Source organism: Abrus precatorius, unplaced genomic scaffold (genome assembly GCF_003935025.1).
Source record: "Abrus precatorius isolate BTA unplaced genomic scaffold, Abrus_2018 Scaffold8, whole genome shotgun sequence".
NCBI lineage: Eukaryota > Viridiplantae > Streptophyta > Magnoliopsida > Fabales > Fabaceae > Abrus > Abrus precatorius.
Genome location: NW_020874428.1, coordinates 34308114 through 34327741, shown reverse-complemented (window position 1 = coordinate 34327741; position 19628 = coordinate 34308114). Strand labels below are relative to the sequence as shown.

The window sequence follows — 19628 nt, the reverse complement described above, 5'->3', positions numbered from 1 at the left end:
ACGGCGTGTGGGATATGGAAAACATGAAATTGAAGTCTTATACTGTAAAAAACTAAAATATTAATTAATAGTACTTTACTTCTCCACTTCTTTTTTATTATTTATTTATTTGCAAATATCTCATTGTTGAGTAGTGTCAGCGTCTAACATGCTAGAGAAATCGCGTAATAGGTCACTTGCGATACCCCTTTTAACTTTGCTTGGAACCTTCTAAATTCAAAATTCAAATTTGTCTCCTACGGTTTCTTTGACTTTTCTTCCATTTAACACTCTCTCGTCCTATAAATGTTTTCACAATTATTAAAGCCGCCAACCTCATACATACGGAAACATGGCGGCTTATGAAGGATGGCCATTGGTGATGGAAATGGAACGAGAAGAAGATTTCGAAGAGGCCAGCGGTAGCGGTTGTGGGTGTGGATGCTTTCGCTGGAAATGGTGGCCAGGCCATGAGGAAGAAGGTAAACTCTTACTTGATCAAAAGGGTGAAGGAGAGTCATGGGTGGTAGACAAATTGAAGAAGGTGAAGGAGGTTTCAGAAGTGATTGCTGGTCCCAAGTGGAAAACTTTTATTAGAAAGATAAGTGGGTATGGCAAGAAGCAACAAAGGAACAGGTTCATGTATGATGAACACAGCTATGCTCTCAACTTCAATAGTGGGGCTCAGAGTGAGGATGAAGGCATGCCTCACAGTTTCTCCTCAAGGTTTGCTGCTCCTGGACGTCGCCAATATGAAGAATCATGAAACGTGCATGTTCTTGTTTCTAAACTTGTTTTATTTCCTAAATTTGTTTGCCTCTATATAATTTATATATATATATATATATATATATATTGTAATTATCATTCATTACGTGAAGAGCGAAAAACATTGCTTTGTTTTTTTCCTCTCTAAAATTTCACGCTTGATCTCATCCTCTTGAAAATTTATCAAAGATAAAATATACAAGTTGTAGCAAGACACCCACCAAAAATATGATTTGTGGGCAAAGTATAGTTGAAACAATCCTCTCCTTAAGATGGAAATGGAAGAGAGAGGGTTTGGATTCTTCAGGACAATAGCCACACGCAAACCATTAGTTTTGAGGATAAAGTAACACTCTGAAGACACAAAGTCAAGAAGTGATTCCATACCAAAAAGTTATGAACAGATGTATTCTCAAAGTAAACGCGTGCCTATGGGGACCCGTTCAAAATAATTTATTCTTTTCCTAAGTTTTATGCCAAATCCTTGTCCCTACCAATTCCTTTGTTGTAAGAAGGCAATTGGAAGTTGTCCCCTCATGCAACTTGCAGGCCTATGTCTGGCTATAACAAATCTTTAATTAATAACCCTTCACTTATCCCTTACTGTCACTCAAATTCCAAATCCCGAAAATAAAAAAATATTGAGATAATGCATCTCAATAAATATTAGCAATCATACATGCTTATTTATTTGAAATAGCATTACCCCAAAATCAGTTTAATAATAATAACAACATGGGATCTGCTTTTTTCCGTTAAAGTTTAGTCCTACAAAAAATCTTTTTATTACATAGTCTTTTTAATTCCCTCTTTTTTTTTTTTTTTATTTTTATGTGAATTTCACTCAAAAAAAATTTAAGATCATTTTTTCTTACTGAAACAAACATAAAAATTCATTTAATAGTAAAGAATATATTAACAAAAATTTTTATTTTGTGTGTAGATAATCGCCAATCTTTTACGAAGTAAAATATTTCCCCCCATCAGTGCAAACAAGTTGGTACATTAAAGTGAAAAACTCTTCAGAGTAAAGAGAAAAATCACTGGACAAAGTCTAACAAAAACTTTTACTAACAAACATTAGTACTTGTTTGGATTAACATTTGAATGATCATAAATTTACTTTTATTTCTAACATAATTAGTTATAATTTCTACACTTATTTTATATTTACGTGAATTTCAAAATGTTTCTACACACGTACTTAATTGGTAAACACCAAATCAATATAATACATGACCTATTAGGCGGATACAGTCCTGCTACAAGAGAAAAACTCCACAAAAACAGATATCTAAAAGTCACAACCCACTCAGAGGAGAAGGCAAAGCAATAATCAAGCTGTACCAAAATGTAGCTCTCAGAACCATGAACAAAATATTAAAATTTCACTAGAAATAGAAGCAGCTTAATTACTCATCAGATGAAGGGGCAAAAAAACCCATCTTTTTCTTCTTCTTCCGTCACCACTCTCATTTTCTTTGCTTTTTTTCTTCACTTCTACTCAGTGGATCCCGCTGGTCCCATTTATGACTGTAGGTTGAGGTCGAAAAAAGTAATAATAGCTATATATATATTCACACTCACAAATAAAATGCGTATTTATTGAATAATAACGATTTTGGTCATGCTGTGTAACCATTGTTTTTAAATTGTACATTACAAAATTAGATTGAAGTTTTAAACCACGTGAACAGTGAACCTACAAACCGCAATGTAATCATGCAAAAACTTATAGATGATCATGTCAATCTATTTAAATTGGACATTACACTCCAATTATTAGTTTCTAAATTTTAAGTTAAATAAAGTTCATTTTAATAAAAAATAATTTTAAATTATTATACATCCATAACTAATTAAGATGCGTGTCTAATATATTAATCTTAAATATAAAAGCACATATTTTTATTGAAAGGTGCAAAAAATAGTTTTTCAAAATCGAATCGAATATGAGCTTCTTATATCTTATCTCTACGCTCATGAATTGATATAATTTTAACAAAAAATAAAGAAGCTTTTTTCTTACTTTTTATCATGTTCTCTCATCTATTTCACAAGAGTTTTGTATATTGCATGTACATGCAAGTAAGGTCACAACTAAACTAAAAGCTTCAATCATATACCTGAGAACGCAGAGGTAATAGTTGTGGGTAAAATAAAACTAACACATTTGTATTGCTTGATTTGGGTATAACGTTTTAGATGGCTATTATGTTTTTAATAAGAATTCAAATTTTTAAGATTTACTTCTAGATAATTCTAATTCTTTCAATAAGAAAAAAAATGTATCAGCATGCTACCCATTAAATCGAACAGATTGTGCCTGCATCAATATCAGATATCAAGCAGCAGCAACCTCATATACAACAACTAGGGTTTCTGTAATTAAACCAACACTATTTGTCAACAGTTATTTTATCATGAATTTCCCTTTTACATCTTAGATTCCCTCGTTTCATGTTCAGGTAGGACGTACGCTAAGATCGGTGAATCCCACGAGCATGCATGAATTGGAGAATACCAATAATTTTTATTCAAAATATGCTACCCATTCACATGAAGCTCTGGTTACTGGTTTCTCCTGTACTGCTGCCATCCAAAAAATCACACTTCAAATGTAGTCACAAAAGATTAGGATTTTAAAAAAAAAGTAATCCACTTTTATTGTATATGTAGTTTCCTATTAAATTTTTAATAGAGAAATTTATCTTTATGTGTAATTTGATTACTTCCCCCATTATTTATGCTATTAAAATTGATGATAAAATTCATACAGTGTTAAAATTAATTAATCAACACGAAGGTTACAAGATAAATTGCTAAATATACTATATTTAAAAAAACATTTATTTAATGACGTGTTAATATGATATTACTTAATGAGTTTAACATATAGAGTTGTGTTATTTGACTCGAATTGTTCATGCCGACACCATATATACAAATAGTGTGGCAAGTATTAATTAAATTGAACAGAAACAAATTAGGGTGAGTATAAAAAGAGTAAAGAAGTCTTGATACGGAGCTGCATTTGTATTATTATTTTTTTCTTTTCATATATACAATTGTTAGCATAATCAAACTCTTAATAATATTAAGTAAAATATAATGTGAATAAATTGCATAAATTCAAAACATTTCAAAATTAATTAGCCGTAGGAATTATATTATTTAATTTGAAAGGAGTAACTAATAACTTACCTCTTGCGCTTGCTTTTGGAGTTGGTGGAAGATGAAGGGTTAGTATGCCAGTTCCTTTTCCTTTGATTTATGAACCAGTTATTTATCTGCTTTAATTGCAACCCTGTTTCTTGTACCAATCGAGCCTTGTCTTCCTCCTAGACCAATGTTCACATAGAATCATATTATCATATATGAAAATGCATGTGTATAAGTAATGATATTAATGTCCAAAACTTACAGTGGGGTAAGGCCACTTAGAATGTGCTTGCCACCAAGCTTTCAAAAGGGATGTGGTGTCCCCTGGGAGCTTCCCCGCTCGTCTCTTCCTTAGAATTTCTTCTCTTATGTCCACAATCTTCTCCTTGTATCCCTGAATGAGGAAGGAATAAATTATATATATGTAAAAATTATCCAAGTTCTTCCATGTGCTGATTAGAGAACAGGTAATTAACAGCTACAATATTCATATAATCTAAATTATTTCTAACACCTTAATTTTTTTAACTTTCTCTTCTTTTTCTCGTTACATTATTTTATGAGTTTTAGTAATCTCGATTCTTGAAACTGAATTTTAAAATTTAAAAGCAATAAAAAAAACCCATTTGTTATATTAGAGTTATAAAAATGTGATTAATTTTTTTAATAAAAAATATTACTTTTAAGTATTTAAACTGAAATTAATTTTTTTTAATATCTCTCTCTTCTTTTTTGCTTCACCTGGTGTTAAAAAAAAGTGTAGAATTATCTTTTATAAAGTAATTAATTTGAATGCTAGCAACATGGCTAAGTTTATGAAATACCTGTTTTAGCTCATGCTTCAACTCGTGCCTGACTCGTTCCATCAAAGATCTTTCAGTCTCAGTGGGGACAAGAGGACCAAAGCCAAGAGTTTCAGTGCCATCAATGCTTCCTTCGTATAAGTTCCCATTGCTTTCTGCCTGATCATCTTCATCGTCTGACATTGTTGCACCCGTTCCTTCACCAGGAGATACACCTGCACGTACACATGCATCATCATTTTCTACTTTAGCTCATTTCATTCTTATTTATTAATCATATATATAATCACTTTCATTTATTTTGTATGCACATAATGTACATGTCCTTGCTGAAGAACAACAAAAAATAGTCATGCATTAATTATACGTACATTGTTCCAAAATATTTGCCATTAATGGGCTATACATTCATAGATTTTACAAGACTGCAAGTTTTTTTGTTCCATGAATCAAAGAAAGTAGAATTTTTAAGGCCAGGGTTGGACAGCATAGCAACCACTTTCCCAAGTGAAGCATGAAACATAGAATCGTCATCGTGTTTGAAAACTGATCAAAATACGTCATATCCGTACATTTATATTTTTATATATTAATCTCAATTTTTAATATTAGTTTTAAATATTTAAATATATAATAAAATTATATTAAAAATATTATTTATTATACATTTACATTTCTTATATGATAAATACATTTATTTTTCATTTTTAATTGCTTTACCCTAACTCTTGGGATTGAAAGCTAACAGTTAACATTTTACTATTAAAATATATATGAACGGTGATGATAATACTGATTAAAACCTTGCATGCATTCAGTGATAGATTAATGATACTTGAACTTGAAGTTGTTCTAACTATTTGCAGTTATTTCTTTGGTTTTTACACATACACAGAAGCTAAACCATTATAACTGCTCCTTTGATCTATTCCATTTCAACACCCTCGAGGGGCAAAGCAAATTGAAAAGTGAATGCTCAAAGATCGTATTCCTTTAATGTGAAGCCCTTACCTGTTTCTCTCTCTAGCTATCAACATTTGTAAATCTCTTTACTATTATTTTACGTTGTTTCAATTTTCAACACTAGCAACACGAACCTTTATTTTTTTCGTAGTTTTCTTTCATTTACTCGTGTTTTACATATTCAATGACAGGTCAAAGACTAGAAATTGGTTTTTGTGGTTGTACACGAGGGAACCAAGAAGAACGGAAAGACAAAGTGAGTTAAACCTATAGAGAAAAACCATCCCTTAAATTGGGAGAAAATATATAGAAGAAAGGGGGACACACATATAAAAGAAGTTACTTATTTTTTACACTTTTTCTATTCAAATAAGTGTAATTTTTTCCTAATTTTTTTCTTATTTTCACTTATTTAAATAATTTTTTTATTTCATTTCTTACACTTATATAACTTTTTTATTTCATCTCTCGTTGAAGTAAACCTTTTAGATGGTATATAGGAGGAAAAATACTCTAGTTAAAGTTGATGAGAAAGAGAGAGAAAATAAAAATTTCTCACATTTATAAAGAACAAAAAAAGTTGATTTTATTAATATAAATTTTAGAAAATAATCCTAAACAACTAAACGTAAAAAAAAATATTATTAAATGGATGTATTTCTCTTTTATGTTTTTCAATGTCATAATATTGATAAAATCAATTTATTTTCAATGAAAATTTATGAAAGAAGGAAAGAAAATATGATCCAGAGTCCCACTAGTCCCCACTTTCACGAGTGGGAGGAATGAGAATATTTTAATTAGTCAAATTTTTATTCTTTTAGTTTATCTTCTTTTTTTCTTGGCCAAAGGTTAATGTATGCTATTTTATCGATTTTGCTTTGTAATTTTGTCTGGGTTCATTTTACCCACTCGTTTCCCCATTATCTCTCTGACTAGACTATTCAAAGCGTCATCAAGCCCCTCCACGTTTGGATTTGGGTTAGGCAGCCTCAACCAAGCTTTCTTCCTCCAATAACATGCTCCCATTTCCCAGATATTGGACCAGAAGTTTATTTTGTAAATAATTTTCAATTAACATCACATATAATATTTTACATCATTATCAATTATATATTATCATATCAATACAAAAATATTGATTTATAATAATTAATTTTACAATTTTATGTAAAGCATAGTTCAATTAATTAATATTATAGACATTTTATACTAACAATGCATAAAAATAAAAATCAAAAATCAAAAGTTGCAATAGATGAAATAAAAAATATGTATAACTGATATTACAAAATAAAATTTTCTTTATTTCCTTTTTGTTTACTTTTCTATTATACTTTAAAATAGTTAATTCTATTATATAGATGCAAACCTCAACACATTTAAAAAATAAACAAATCTTTGAATTAGTTTTAAAGATCATATGAATTTAACATTTTCATTGTTGAAGATTTCAAGATCTTAAGTTTGTTAATTTTTTTTAGAAAAGTTAGTTATATATTTTTGTGCTTTATTTATCGTTATTATTCTATTTAAAAATATTATTATTACTTTTATAAAAAAAACTAATGAAAGATTTTTAAAATTTAAAACTAAAATGTGTAATATATACAATTTCATGATTAATACAAAATTTTACTCTTAAATATGATTGAATGTAAGAAAAGAAAAAGATACAAATAGAAGAATGAAAGGAAATCGAGATTTCAAGATGTATTGAGTGATGAAAAAAGAAAAAAAAGAAAGAAAATAATTATATAAAGAGATAAAAAATAATATAAAAATTAAGAGAAGTGTGTGACAAAATTAAAATTAAAATATCTTCAGCAATATATGTTTTTAACATATGTGAGTGAATAAGAACACGAGACTATGAGAGTTTACGGGTCATATGGTATTATGAAAATGGCATGTTATTGTGTTGTTTTACTAAATATTTATTTGTATAAAAGTTTTCGATAGAATTTTTAACTAGATTTTAAAACATTTTCACTTAAACTAAACATATAAATAAAATATGTGATTTAAAAAAGCGATACTCAAATATATTGTATTATTTATTCACCAATTCTATTTCTAAAATTGACACTCACACCAACATAGTTTAATTGGAATAAAATATTGGACAATGTTGTTCAAAAAAAACTTTTAAATGTCGAATTTTATAATTGGAGATATAAGAAAAAGCATTAAATAGAATGCGTGATGTAATGATAAAAAACAAAGAGAAGGAAAATAAACTATAAAAAAGTATTTTCAGTATCTCATTACGCTAAAATAGTGATGACCAAGTATGAGTAGCTCTTTATAACTAGCATTCCATGATGAGAACGAGTGAAACACAGAGTTTTGGAGAAAGAACATGGTATACGCGGTGGATAGTGTGCATGGTATGCAATTCATTCATTCTTTTATTTCCTATTTCTTTTGTTCTACTTTTAGATCAAATATGAGTGCAAAAAACATGGTAACATATAGGAAGAAAAATATATGTTTATGATGTTAAAAAGTTACCGGTCAAGCTTTGTAGAGACTGTTCGAGATCCCAACAAGCCATCACTGCCTCCATGGCATGAACACGGACATGTTGTTGCAATTGTTCTTTGAAGGCACAGAGCAATAGAAGATAATGTGTCTACAACAAACAAAAAAGCCAAACTCAAAAAGGAGTTTGAGATGAACAACTAAGGGTTATAACTTGTAAAATTTCACGAACCCCAAGATGCCAAACTTACATAAATGTCTCAACAACTTTAATAAAATATTGTAGTGATTGGACATTAACATTTCTATCACACACACACATATATATACTTGCTTCACTACTCCAATCATTATGTAAAGTGGATATCAAGTCAGAATCAACGTTGAAAATCATCAACTCATAGTTGATTCATGCATTTAATAGATTCTGGCATACACTACAGGACAAATACTATAACCAGTTCATACGTACAGAATCACTAAGGTCCCATATCTTCTCATTATTGTACTTGGGCAAGCCAGACACGTACGTTAATGAGGAAGTAAAGGGTGAGAAAGCTTGAGGAGAGCTTCAACTTTGGTTCAGAACATATTCTATAAGAATTCATGAACTGAACCATTAAACAAATTTTCAGCAAAAAGAGAAAAGAAGTGAACAAGTGGGAAGACCATGACAGTATTAACAGAAAGATTCTATAAAGCACTCCTAAAGGCTATAGCGTTATTGAAGAAAGGAGCACCATGAGAACCCTCAACCGGAGCCACTCCATGACAAATCAGATTCACTCACTCACTTTTACAACCCAAATGCCTCGTACTACCGTCCATCAAAATTCATTCTAAAAAAAAAAAAAATTATTACTTTTCCTATTATCACCATTATTCTCCATTTTGTGAATTCTATATGTGCTAGCTGGTAGCAATTGTTCTTTAAACCACAAGCTCCACAAAATAAGGAAACAAAGGTATAATTAAGACCAGCAGAATAAGAATGAGAAACACTAAAAAGTTTGACATTTATGATTTAGGGTGTATATTTAAGAATGTAACTTAATTAAATATTGTTTTTATAAATTTAATTATAAGATTTATTGAAACAAGATAAAAAAAAATTACAAGACTAAATTATTTTCATAATTTTTTTCAAAAACTACTCAAGGCGCATGAACATAATAAAAACATGGGTTTTGTTTATCCCACTGTTTAAATCTGACTTTAAATACCTAAAATTATAAGTTTATTAACATTAAATTGTAATAAAAATTTATTAACATTTTCTTAAAAACATCGTGAATGTGTGAACGATTGACAAAAACGATGAAAATGATGATGCCCAAAATCAGAAAGAAAGCTTGGGAGGAAGGTGAGTTAAAAAAAGGGATTAAAGAGAGGTGAAGTTAATTAATTGAATTAAGAATCTTTGAACAAGTACTGCTCCTAGGAAGTGTATTAAAGAAGTGGGACGAGAGAACAGAAAGAATTGAAGTACAAAAGAGATGGTTTAAGTAGAGAAAGAATTAACAAACCATGAACTGATCAAGCTCCTTCTCATCAACAACAGCATTTGCAAGTGCAGAGTATTTTTCAACAACGCGCTGTGACTGCTGAAGCTGAGCATCGATCCTAGGAAGCTGGTCGACGGGTGTGGCAATTCTCAGGCACGAAACGTGAGCTGATAGAAGCTGATCGTAGAGAGGGTGTCCCAAAATGTCAGCTTTGTATCCCCTTAAATCCTCGGATTCACAATTACTTTCGTTTAGGTTCCGATCCACGCTTTTCTCGGTGCTGTCGAGAAAATTCTGCTGACGCTGATGCGCAGCGTTAACGTTGTTGAGCCATGTCGGTGGCAACCTCTGTTGCATGTCTCTATTCTCGGTTAGTTGTTGCTGCTCCGTGAAACGCTGGAACGCTATTTCGTGGTGGAGATGGTCGTGGAAAGCCATTTGCTTACTTAATCACTGATTCTCTACGAGTGTTTTCTTTTTCTCTCGCTACATTTTAATGGTTTTCTTTTAACTGAGATCCAAACGCGGTACGGATTTGAGGGTTTGCGGTGAGGAAAAGGAGGGTTTGAGAGGGAGAGGGAAGGGGTGTGGTGTTGGTGGTGGTGTTGGTGTTGGTGTTGGTGAGAGCGGTGACAGAGAAGGAAAGAAGGAAGAAGGGGTTTGGAAAAGCACTTTTTATGGAAAGACTTTTGGAAAGGTTGACGCAGCGATGGAGATCCAACGGTGGGATTGGTGATAACGTGGAGGGATTTGTGGTGAATGCTCATTGGACATTTTCTTTGATAATAGAGACAAACATAGATAAATAGCATAGATTGATCAATGATGTGGGAGGCAGCTACATGACATTATTATTGTTTAATTCCACCTTTAAAATAATAATATATTTACTCTCTTTCTAAACAACACACTGTGTCAATGCTCAATGGTCTACTCTGTCTCGCTTCATTAATTATTTCTTCCTCAAAAATTTATTTTTTTATATAAAAATATATTATGAGATATCATTTGTAAAACGTTCAAAATTAAATAATTCAACTCTTTCTTTTTAAAATGTGTATGGGAGAGTCAAGTTGGAAAGAAGGGTAAATTTTAAATTTTAAATTAAGAGTGTTATGCAATATTTTAAATGAAGAGATATTGATTTAAGGGTATAATTTAAGTAGGCATGAGAAGAGAAATGGGCAATGATAGAAAATGTTATAGGCATATGAAAAAGGGGTGATTGATTGTATGTAGATAAGGATAGGAAGGAAGGGGGAAAGGCAAAACGTTGGAGAGCTTTTGGCGTGTTGGTGGGAGATATTTACTTTACTAGTTAGTGCAGTGTTTGGGGAAAACCTTTTTATTGTTGGAAGTGACAAGTTACTTTTCCAGTTTCCATCTATGCTCATAATCTCTTTAATCGAAAACGCTGAGGGAAGGCATCGTTTTCGTTGTAAAACAAATGTTTTTATGGTACAATGCTCAGTGTCTGTCAGGGTGCGCACTGCCCACTGCCCATTACTTAAAGGCCCACACTCGACGTTGCCGTTCCTCAACTTGGGCTGCCCACTACCCAACCCGAAAGCGACTTCAGCACCCACGACCGACACGTGTCGCTCCCACGATTCATGGACCACTATCTCTGCTCCAAGATTTTGGATTGCGGGCCCAACGTGCGACTGCATCAGGTTCGTACACATGCCTCCTCTGTGGGCCCCTCCAGCATGGTCAATACTCCATACCGCTGATGCATGCATCGCTATTCCCTCATCACCCGTTCACGACACACACAGAGAGGTGCCTGTTCTTATACGATCAAATCTTGAGCTTCGCTTATGATTTTTATAATTATGTCCCTTTGTGGGTATGTTTAGTGAATTTAAGTTAAATTGTTCCCGTAATTACGTATATTCATGACGCCTTTTCAGGAATGAATACGGGCCAGAAAATAAAGAAAAAGGTGCCTGCAGTTGAGGTGGACACACACGAAACACGATTCATGCCAATGGTTTAGTGGTCCCGATCATTAAAATATTAAATGCAAAATCAGTTAGATTGTGGTTGGGTCTCATATGGGCTTTCCTAAATGGTTTAGCCCAAATTCTGGGATTCAGTAAGCCCACTTGACTTTAAACTCTTCGACAAAAACAATGAATCGACAGATTCTTTATGTTTTACAATACCAAGTTATCAACCATCCTTGGTCATTATTGAAGTGTTTGAGGGCCTCAAAAGACTTGTTAATAACCTTGCATAGGGAAAAAGAGAGGACAGGGTCATAGGCAAATTATTAGTATATCACCTAAGCCTACTTAGTAGACAACACAAGATAAAAACAAAAGATAAGACGTAAGAGACAGATAAAATAAGATAGATTATTATCTTATTTTTATATTTGATGTATCATGTCTTAGTGAAGCAGTACATTTACATAGATGATTCGGGATACGAGTGGTAACTAGCAAAAGCCTTTCCTCTCGCCTACTCTGCCATAAAAATCTTAGTGTGTGTATTAGACGACTTCATATAAATTGGTGTGTGTAAAATTATACGCTCAAAACTCTTTGAAATTTAGGAAAAATTATGGTAAGAAGCCACCAAAGAAAGATGACAGTTGTTAAAATGTTCCGCATGGATTAAGAATAGTCAAAATAATTTAAGTCTTTTTTTTTTTTCAAATAGTGGTGATGATAAATAGAAGCTAATTAAGCAACTTGAAAAATTGGGAATGTGAATCTTTTGCAGTGCACCAAATCCAATGTTATTCTCTATCATTCATTATTATATTTATTATAGTGAAGCTTCTTAGATGGTACGTTTGTGCGTGCTTTTGTAGACTTGGGCAACCCGAAGATCAGTGGCTTCTAGGTGCCAAAGAGTGGACTAGTGGTGGAGGAACTGAAGATATCTAATGTTTTTTCCTAGGTAGCCTTGGCCGTTTGTAGGAGTTTTAGTTTTAGTTTGAGTTCACTCTTGCATTGGCTTGTTCATACTAATTTCATGTTTTAACATACCCTGCGTCATCATTGGGAAAATTCCCATAAACTTTCTAGCATTCTTTTTATCACTTAGAGGCTAGACATACAGGTTTTTTTGGGTCCAATATTCACTATTTCATTTCTGTCACTGGTGTGGGCTTTGTGATATCACTATGGAACAGTTGTGTGCAAATAACAAAGTCCCTTTTCTTGGCAGAAAATATGCAAGACAGAAAGCACCACGTATGAACATAACAAAAAAATAAAAATTATAAAATATACTTGCCAACTTACTATTTTAAAGTTGAATTAAAATGCTTCTCAGCAAACACTTCAAAAGATATATTCCCCCATGCCCGAGTTGTATTTCATTTAACTATATTTTGATAATAATTTAATTAAATATTTATTTACTAATTTTTTATCATGCAAAAGTTTATATTATAAATTTAATCATAAAATTTATTAAAATGAATTAGAAAACAAATAAAAAGAACTTCACTTTAAATAAGTTTAAATAAACTCTTTCATATAAGCTTTATTTTAATAATTTTTATCAAGTTTATTGAATTACACTAAATAGAGCTCGGGGGAATAATGAGCTTAATTCTTAAGTAAAAAAATTTAGCTTCGTGTAAGTTCTTCCCCACCTCTTCCTTCCCTTGTTAATCATATTCATTTATCCATCCTCTGGATATTTTATATAAACATACGTCGAAATGCAATTATCAGAGAGCGGGCCTAGCATTGTACATATATTTCATGATATCAAACTGAAAATGCAATTATTGGGGGGAGCCTGATTATACCATCTCCTTGTGATTCAAGTATATGGTAGGGTGTTATAACGGTTCTGTCTAATACCAATAAGATTATGAACTCATAGTAGCTTCATAAATGTTTTAGTGCACAAAAGTAAAACGATAGGAAGTTCAGAGTTATTTGAAGATTGCAATTAAAAGCTTGTAGCAGTTTGACTACTTCACTATATGGTGTTTGAAATAATTTATTTTTGTAAACTTAGACCATTTTTCTTAAAAGAGATTCTATCTTTGAAAAAGTAGTTTATGTCATGTATTTTGAATTTAGACGTAACTATGAGCACACTCCTCCCATTTAATGTGTAAGACACAAAAGAATTAATGTTGTATCCCCCTTTCTACTCTTTCTCAGTTGAGTTTAGTTCATAGTTGAATTAAATATTTAAAGAAAAAGTTTTAGTGCTGTAATGGTCTTACATAACTCAAGCAACATTGCCTTCTAGTGAAGAATATTTGGTCTAAACCAAAAAGTTGAATTTAGTTCAGCCGTTATAATCCTTTTCCTTAATTTGTACCATAACTTTTCTCTGTGATGTCTACAGTGAAAATTTCTCCTGTTGTATTAGCACTTGAAAGTATTTGGTATGAAGTGACAAGCAAGTGTGTTCTCAGGAGATTCAAAGTATATGTCCTTTCTAAATTCGTGTTCTGGATCATGCCAGGAACCTTGAAATTGAGATTTTGTCACAGACAACACAGCAGTAATAAGTCACTACTCATCAATAATATTTGGTGGAACGAATTTAAAATAGATTATAAAGGAGTTTCTTTTGATTTGTGTATAATGCTGTACCAATGAAGCTATCTGCATTGGTTTACAGTAATTTCAGTGTGATTTCAGAAGGCAAAGAAAAAGCAAAGCAGAATTACAATCTTTGCATGAAATTGAACACAATTAAGAAAATAAAAAATTCAGCTAGAAGGAACTTCTGCACTCACTCCTTGATTTTATAATCACAAGGAGTATGGATGGCTTGAAAACAGAAGTAACAAATAAAATAACTTCTCACTTTCTAACCATTTTCTTCTAACCATATATAGAGGCACCTTCCTTGTTTGTCATTGTATGGTTTTAGAAAGAAAAGATTGGGAGGAGAACTTGAAAGCTGTTGTATGCATAGAAAATTCAGCCCATGATGTTTTCTTGTTAAATGAGACATATCTTTGTTGAGGGCATGCTTTGGAGCAAATACCATTCAAGTTGTGCAATGCACATCCACAATTTTTATGGTATGGCCTCCGGTCAATCTCCATGTCATGCAATGATAAACTTCCTTCAAAAACACACCGAAACATCATGTGAGATGCTCCTGTGGCCATTTTCCCCTCTTTCTTCCTCACTTGTAAGGCAAGTATGTTACAATCTATTAGTGATGTTGCCATGCTTTCTCAAGCACGTATATATATAAATATATAGCATGTAGTGTATGGGACAGCATGAAGAAATCAAGAGGAGAAAGGTAAATTTGTATTTATTCTTTCCCGTAAATTTCGAGAAAAGTTTAGTCTTGAGGCTTCAAGCTAAAGTGGACACTTAAAACTATACATACATAACTAGGGAAGTAGACAAGCTAGCGATTTGGCCTCTCTTTTGTGTGTTTTTCAAACCCATCTACCTCACTTTGTCTTGTAATATACCTTTGCTATTTCATTCTAACTATAAAATTCTCCAAAATATTAACTTTATACGCTGAGGTAGGCGGTGTCTTCTAAGTGGCAAAAGTTCTATCTTTAACTTTACTCAATTACCTAGTCAAAATGTGGCACTTAAATTTCTAATTTTTAGATTCTGTTATTGGGTTGTGATATTGGTTTGATGATTGACTCTCCCCTTCTGTGTGTCCAAATGAATAGCTAGTCATAATGGGAAATGTTAAAAAGGTATGAGTTTTAACTCTCCCAGGATGAGTCAGAAATCAGGATCTTTCAGTACATTACTATATATAAAGAAAACTTTAAGCATCAGACTGCATCATACTTATGAATTGGAGCTGATTTATGGTGGAATTGTTGATATTCAGTGTCTATGTAGATTGGTAAAGTTGGGAGAAAAATGTCAATTACATTAGCTAAATTAAAATTAGACTAAGCTTACATGTTACACTCTGCATATTGTAAAAATAAATACTGTATTCATGTCTATTATTCAAGGTGGTATTGCGTCACAGAACATTCCACAATATCTAGTGTTTCTCAGGCGTTCCCGAATAACCGGATTTGAACCAAATTAAATTTGGTCAAGTAGGAAAATTATTATTACCTTTTGTTATCATGTACGATATCAATTAAAAGGAAAGGAAGGATCTGCTTGAAACTTGTTTACGTTTTTTGGTAAAGAAAAGTAGTTGGAATGACTTGTTATATTAATCTAAGCATCTTTTGTTTCTATGACTATAGTCCAAGTTGAGCAAGTTGGGTGCTTCTTCTCTCATTTGTGTAAGATCATGTGCTGTCATCAAAAGTGGCATTTTCTTTTCCCTTTCAAAATGTGGAACAAATGCCATAGAAGCATAACAGCGACTAAATTCTCAATCCAGCTGCATTCTGGATTTTTCTGCGTTTTGATTGATCACATTCACAGTTCACATGTAGGACCTTGCCTCTTTATCCTTTTGTCATCTATCTTACTTGGAAAAGGAGGTCTTTGTTGACCCATATTTTACAGATTAGATATTTAATTTGGAATATTAAAAAATTGCAATTCTTTCCCTTTTGAAAAAACAAAATTATGCATTAAATTCATTGTTCCTATTTGAAAGTGCTAGCCAGCATCTGACCATCCCATGTGATAAACTGATCTGACGGTGTGAAGATTCTTCAAGCTATAAAAAGACAGCAATTTATAAATTTCATCAATAATTAGAATAAACTCGTCAATTAATTAAAAAGTTCTATTGTCTCACATCTTATAAAATAATATTGATTATGATTATTATAATTGATCATGCTGATATTAAGAACCCCGAAACTATGTCAAGATCCTTTCTTGGATCACAGTTTCGAACGCTGCTTTTGGTTGATGGTGAAATCAAAACCAAATTGACAAATCACTTGTTCGTAAACTACAGTTCAGGTTGCATGGGTGCTTCATTCGATCATCAAGAAACATTTACAGGACTGGCCCAACTTCTTTGTAAGAATCAATATTCTATACCCAATTTAGGGGCTTACAAAAGATTTTCTATTTTCATTTTTTAATTATAAATCTATCACCTTATTTTTATTTTATTTTGTATTTATAAAAGATTTGAAAATAAAAAAGGTGAAAACAGAAGCAAGAGAACTGGGTTATTTGAAAGGAAATGGTTAGCAACCCAGTCTCCCAAACTCAATCAACCGAAGATCAATGGAATTGAAACATGTGCAATACATCTACGCTAAAAGATTATTAAGAACATCATATATATATATATAAAGAAATTCAATTAGCATAATTACATTTTCCAAGAAACGGAATCGTCTAATATACACAAGGCAAGAAGCGATCAAGTTTACTCCCTAAGGTCCATGAATTATAACATAAAACATCATGACAAACCTTTCGACAAATCAACTTAGCAAATTAGAAAAAAAAAAGGTACCTAAACATGAATCAAACTATTAAAAAATAAAAAATAAAACTAGAGGATAAAAACAAAATATATATATATATATAAAGCAAATTTTTTTTCCTTATGCTCCTGCAACCTCAATGGATCAAGGCCTGCCCCCATTTACAACTTGAGAAGGAGAAGAAGAAGAAGAAAGAGAATGAGCAGAAGCAGCCAAGACCAAGCTGCCATCACTCCACGCCCTCTTCATAGGGTATGACACATTGTTACAACTTAGCAACTTGTGGGTACAGTTCTTAAGAGACTTGTTATGGAGGGCACAACCACAGTTACGGTGATAAGGTCGACGCTCAACACAATTGTCATAGCAAGATATGCACCCTTCATAAACTGACCTGAAAACCCCATCTGGGACTGCACCAGTGGCCATGTCTCTAGCTTTTCTTAGCTACCTTGATGATGCCAACGTGCACCCTCTTTTTTCTAGGTGTTAAGGCCTTAAAACACAATCGTGGGCATTTATATAATACCCTGCGCTGGTAGTTAATTTAATATATATAGTGTATGCCAGTATGGACCTAAGTTAGTTGTGAGTAAATTAACGGCATGCAAATTAATTCATTGAAGCGTGTCTTGTTGGTCAGTTCATGGTACACATGATGTTAGGATGGGTCATTATAATCTAGTAGTTTGTAGCTAACTGTTAGTAGAAATGAAAAACCAAAATTGGGTAATGTTACCCACAAGACACTCTTAGGTTACCTATTCAATGCCCTTTCTTTTTCTTATTGCCTTCCCCAAATAAAACAATTTTCACTTTGAACTTTTTTTTTTTGGTATTTGGTTAACTAAAATCAATTTGGCCTCTTTTTTCTCGCTTTAGGAATATGGAATTATGTATGGCCCCAAAAGTGACATGTTTGTTTTCATTCTTGTTGTAGTGTTTGAGTTTTACACGTTATGGCTTTAGTTGCACTTTTTCTATGGGTCGTAATTTTGGAGTTCTTCGTGATTAGCGCATTCGGGCAACGACGAGGTGGTAATGTCACTGTTACTTGGTCGTGCACCCAATTTATACTATTGTGCGCATTTCTCTGACTTCTCTTGTCAAATAAATAGTTTCACCTTAAGTAGATTAACGAAATTAAAATATTATATTACAAATTGTAATAATTTTTTATTTAACTTTTTAGATATAATATTTTATTAATGCATTCAAAATAAAATTATTTACTCTAAAAAATAATTTTGACAACTTCTGATTCTTCTTGATAATATCCGATGGTTTTGTATTTTAGTGGAAAGGGAGCACAATATGAAGATAAATGTGGAATAAAAGAACTTAAAATTATTCATCAGGTCAGGTTTATCAGTTTTTATATTTTTAAAAACCAAACTAATTCTTCAAACCATTAACTTCTGCTAATTTGGAATAATTCATTTCAAACTCCCTTATACTCCCTTTAAAAAGTCAAGAATTTTGCTCATTTAAGATAAATGTGCATTCTCTTTATTATTCTACATATTAAATAAATAAATAAAACTAGCTTCCCAATAATGCTAGTTTTCTCAATTCCAAACTATAAATGGGAATGAGATGTAGCCTTGATTGCTTGAGTGTGTGATTAAACTATGTATTACTTCTTGTCGAGGAATTAGGAAGACTGGTTTGAATTAGTTTTAGAAAAAACTTCTCAATGAGGAATGATTAATGCAGTGCTTGTAGGAAAAGCATGCCATAATATTTATTTTTTCACGAATTTCAACAACTTTCACCTACAAAAAATGATGGCTTACTAGGAAGAGGAAGCACAAGAAATGCATTTTCTGGTCAATTGGATAACTAAAGTTAACTGTGTTAACTAAGCGATTATGGCATGTGGAATAGGAACATTAACTTTTAGCTAAGAAACCAAGAAAATTGGAGGCATTTTATTCGAAATTTTGATTATCATATGGACGAAAGAGTATGATAACATGTACAAAGTTAACTCGAAATAAAAAGTTAAAAGATCATATTAAAATTTTAAATTAAGGTTAAACAATAAAAATAATTTTATTAACACCTAATTAAACCGTCAAATTATTATAATCTTATACATAAATGAAGAGTATAATGTACTTACAATTTTAGTTTTTGTTTTGTTTATTAATCATTAAACGAGTAATAATATGTGTTATTATAATAATTATATTCACATTTAAAGTTTAAATATTTGAATAAATCATGAGATGTACTTATAATTTTGGAATTTAAGTCTTCTAAAAATAAGAAATGTATTTTGAAAAGATAATGCACAACGTTGTAAAACCACGATTATCTACAAAATAAGCTATTAAAGCATGATTATTATTTTTAATTAGTATTATAATTATATTTTAAAAATAATAAAAAATGAGTTAAATTTAGTAATTAGAAACTTTAAATTTTATTCAAATATGTTTTCTTGGGGCACACGTTCAGCCCAGTCAAAGTCAAACTGAAAAAATATTTTTTTTCTTTTTTGTTTTGGTCAAATATATTTTTCTTATTGTTTCTAATTTGTGGGATGGGATTGAATTGGGCCTAAACAGTAGACCCAACTACGTAACGTATGGTATAATTGAATTGGAAGGGGAATATTCGATT

The 19628-nt window shown here is 31.7% G+C and overlaps 2 protein-coding genes across 3 annotated transcripts; one reads left to right on the top strand and one right to left on the bottom strand.

The window, feature by feature from the left end:
• The first annotated feature begins 239 nt into the window (after positions 1-239).
• On the top strand, positions 240-745 carry LOC113874768. Its single transcript, XM_027512982.1, has one exon. The coding sequence runs from the start codon at positions 332-334 to the stop codon at positions 743-745; it is 414 nt and encodes a 137-aa protein (XP_027368783.1). The 5' UTR covers positions 240-331.
• Positions 746-2970: 2225 nt separating this feature from the next.
• On the bottom strand, positions 2971-10359 carry LOC113846154 (homeobox protein knotted-1-like 4). 2 transcript variants are annotated; one of them, XM_027474105.1, is made up of 6 exons: positions 9686-10359; positions 8190-8310; positions 4734-4927; positions 4172-4303; positions 3952-4088; positions 2971-3339 (listed from the first exon to the last, which is right to left on the bottom strand). In XM_027474105.1, exons 1-6 carry the CDS (start codon positions 10100-10102, stop codon positions 3303-3305), a joined length of 1038 nt encoding a protein of 345 aa, XP_027329906.1. In that variant the 5' UTR covers positions 10103-10359; the 3' UTR covers positions 2971-3302. The 2 variants fall into 2 exon arrangements, with proteins under 2 accessions (XP_027329906.1, XP_027329907.1); XM_027474106.1 differs by having other exon boundaries at positions 3026-3336.
• Positions 10360-19628: the final 9269 nt, after the last annotated feature.

What these genes read in the sequence shown, in the direction of transcription:
- LOC113874768 (XM_027512982.1), top strand. Translation starts at nt 332, where the DNA reads ATGGCGGCTTATGAAGGATGGCCATTGGTGATGGAAATGGAACGAGAA.
- LOC113846154 (XM_027474105.1), bottom strand. Translation starts at nt 10,102, where the DNA reads ATGGCTTTCCACGACCATCTCCACCACGAAATAGCGTTCCAGCGTTTC. An exon ending in AGGAGCTTGATCAGTTCATG is followed by an intron (nt 8,311 to 9,685) that starts GTTTGTTAATTC and finishes TGTTTGTTGTAG; the next exon opens with ACACATTATCTTCTATTGCT. An exon ending in GTCTCTACAAAGCTTGACCG is followed by an intron (nt 4,928 to 8,189) that starts GTAACTTTTTAA and finishes GTGTACGTGCAG; the next exon opens with GTGTATCTCCTGGTGAAGGA.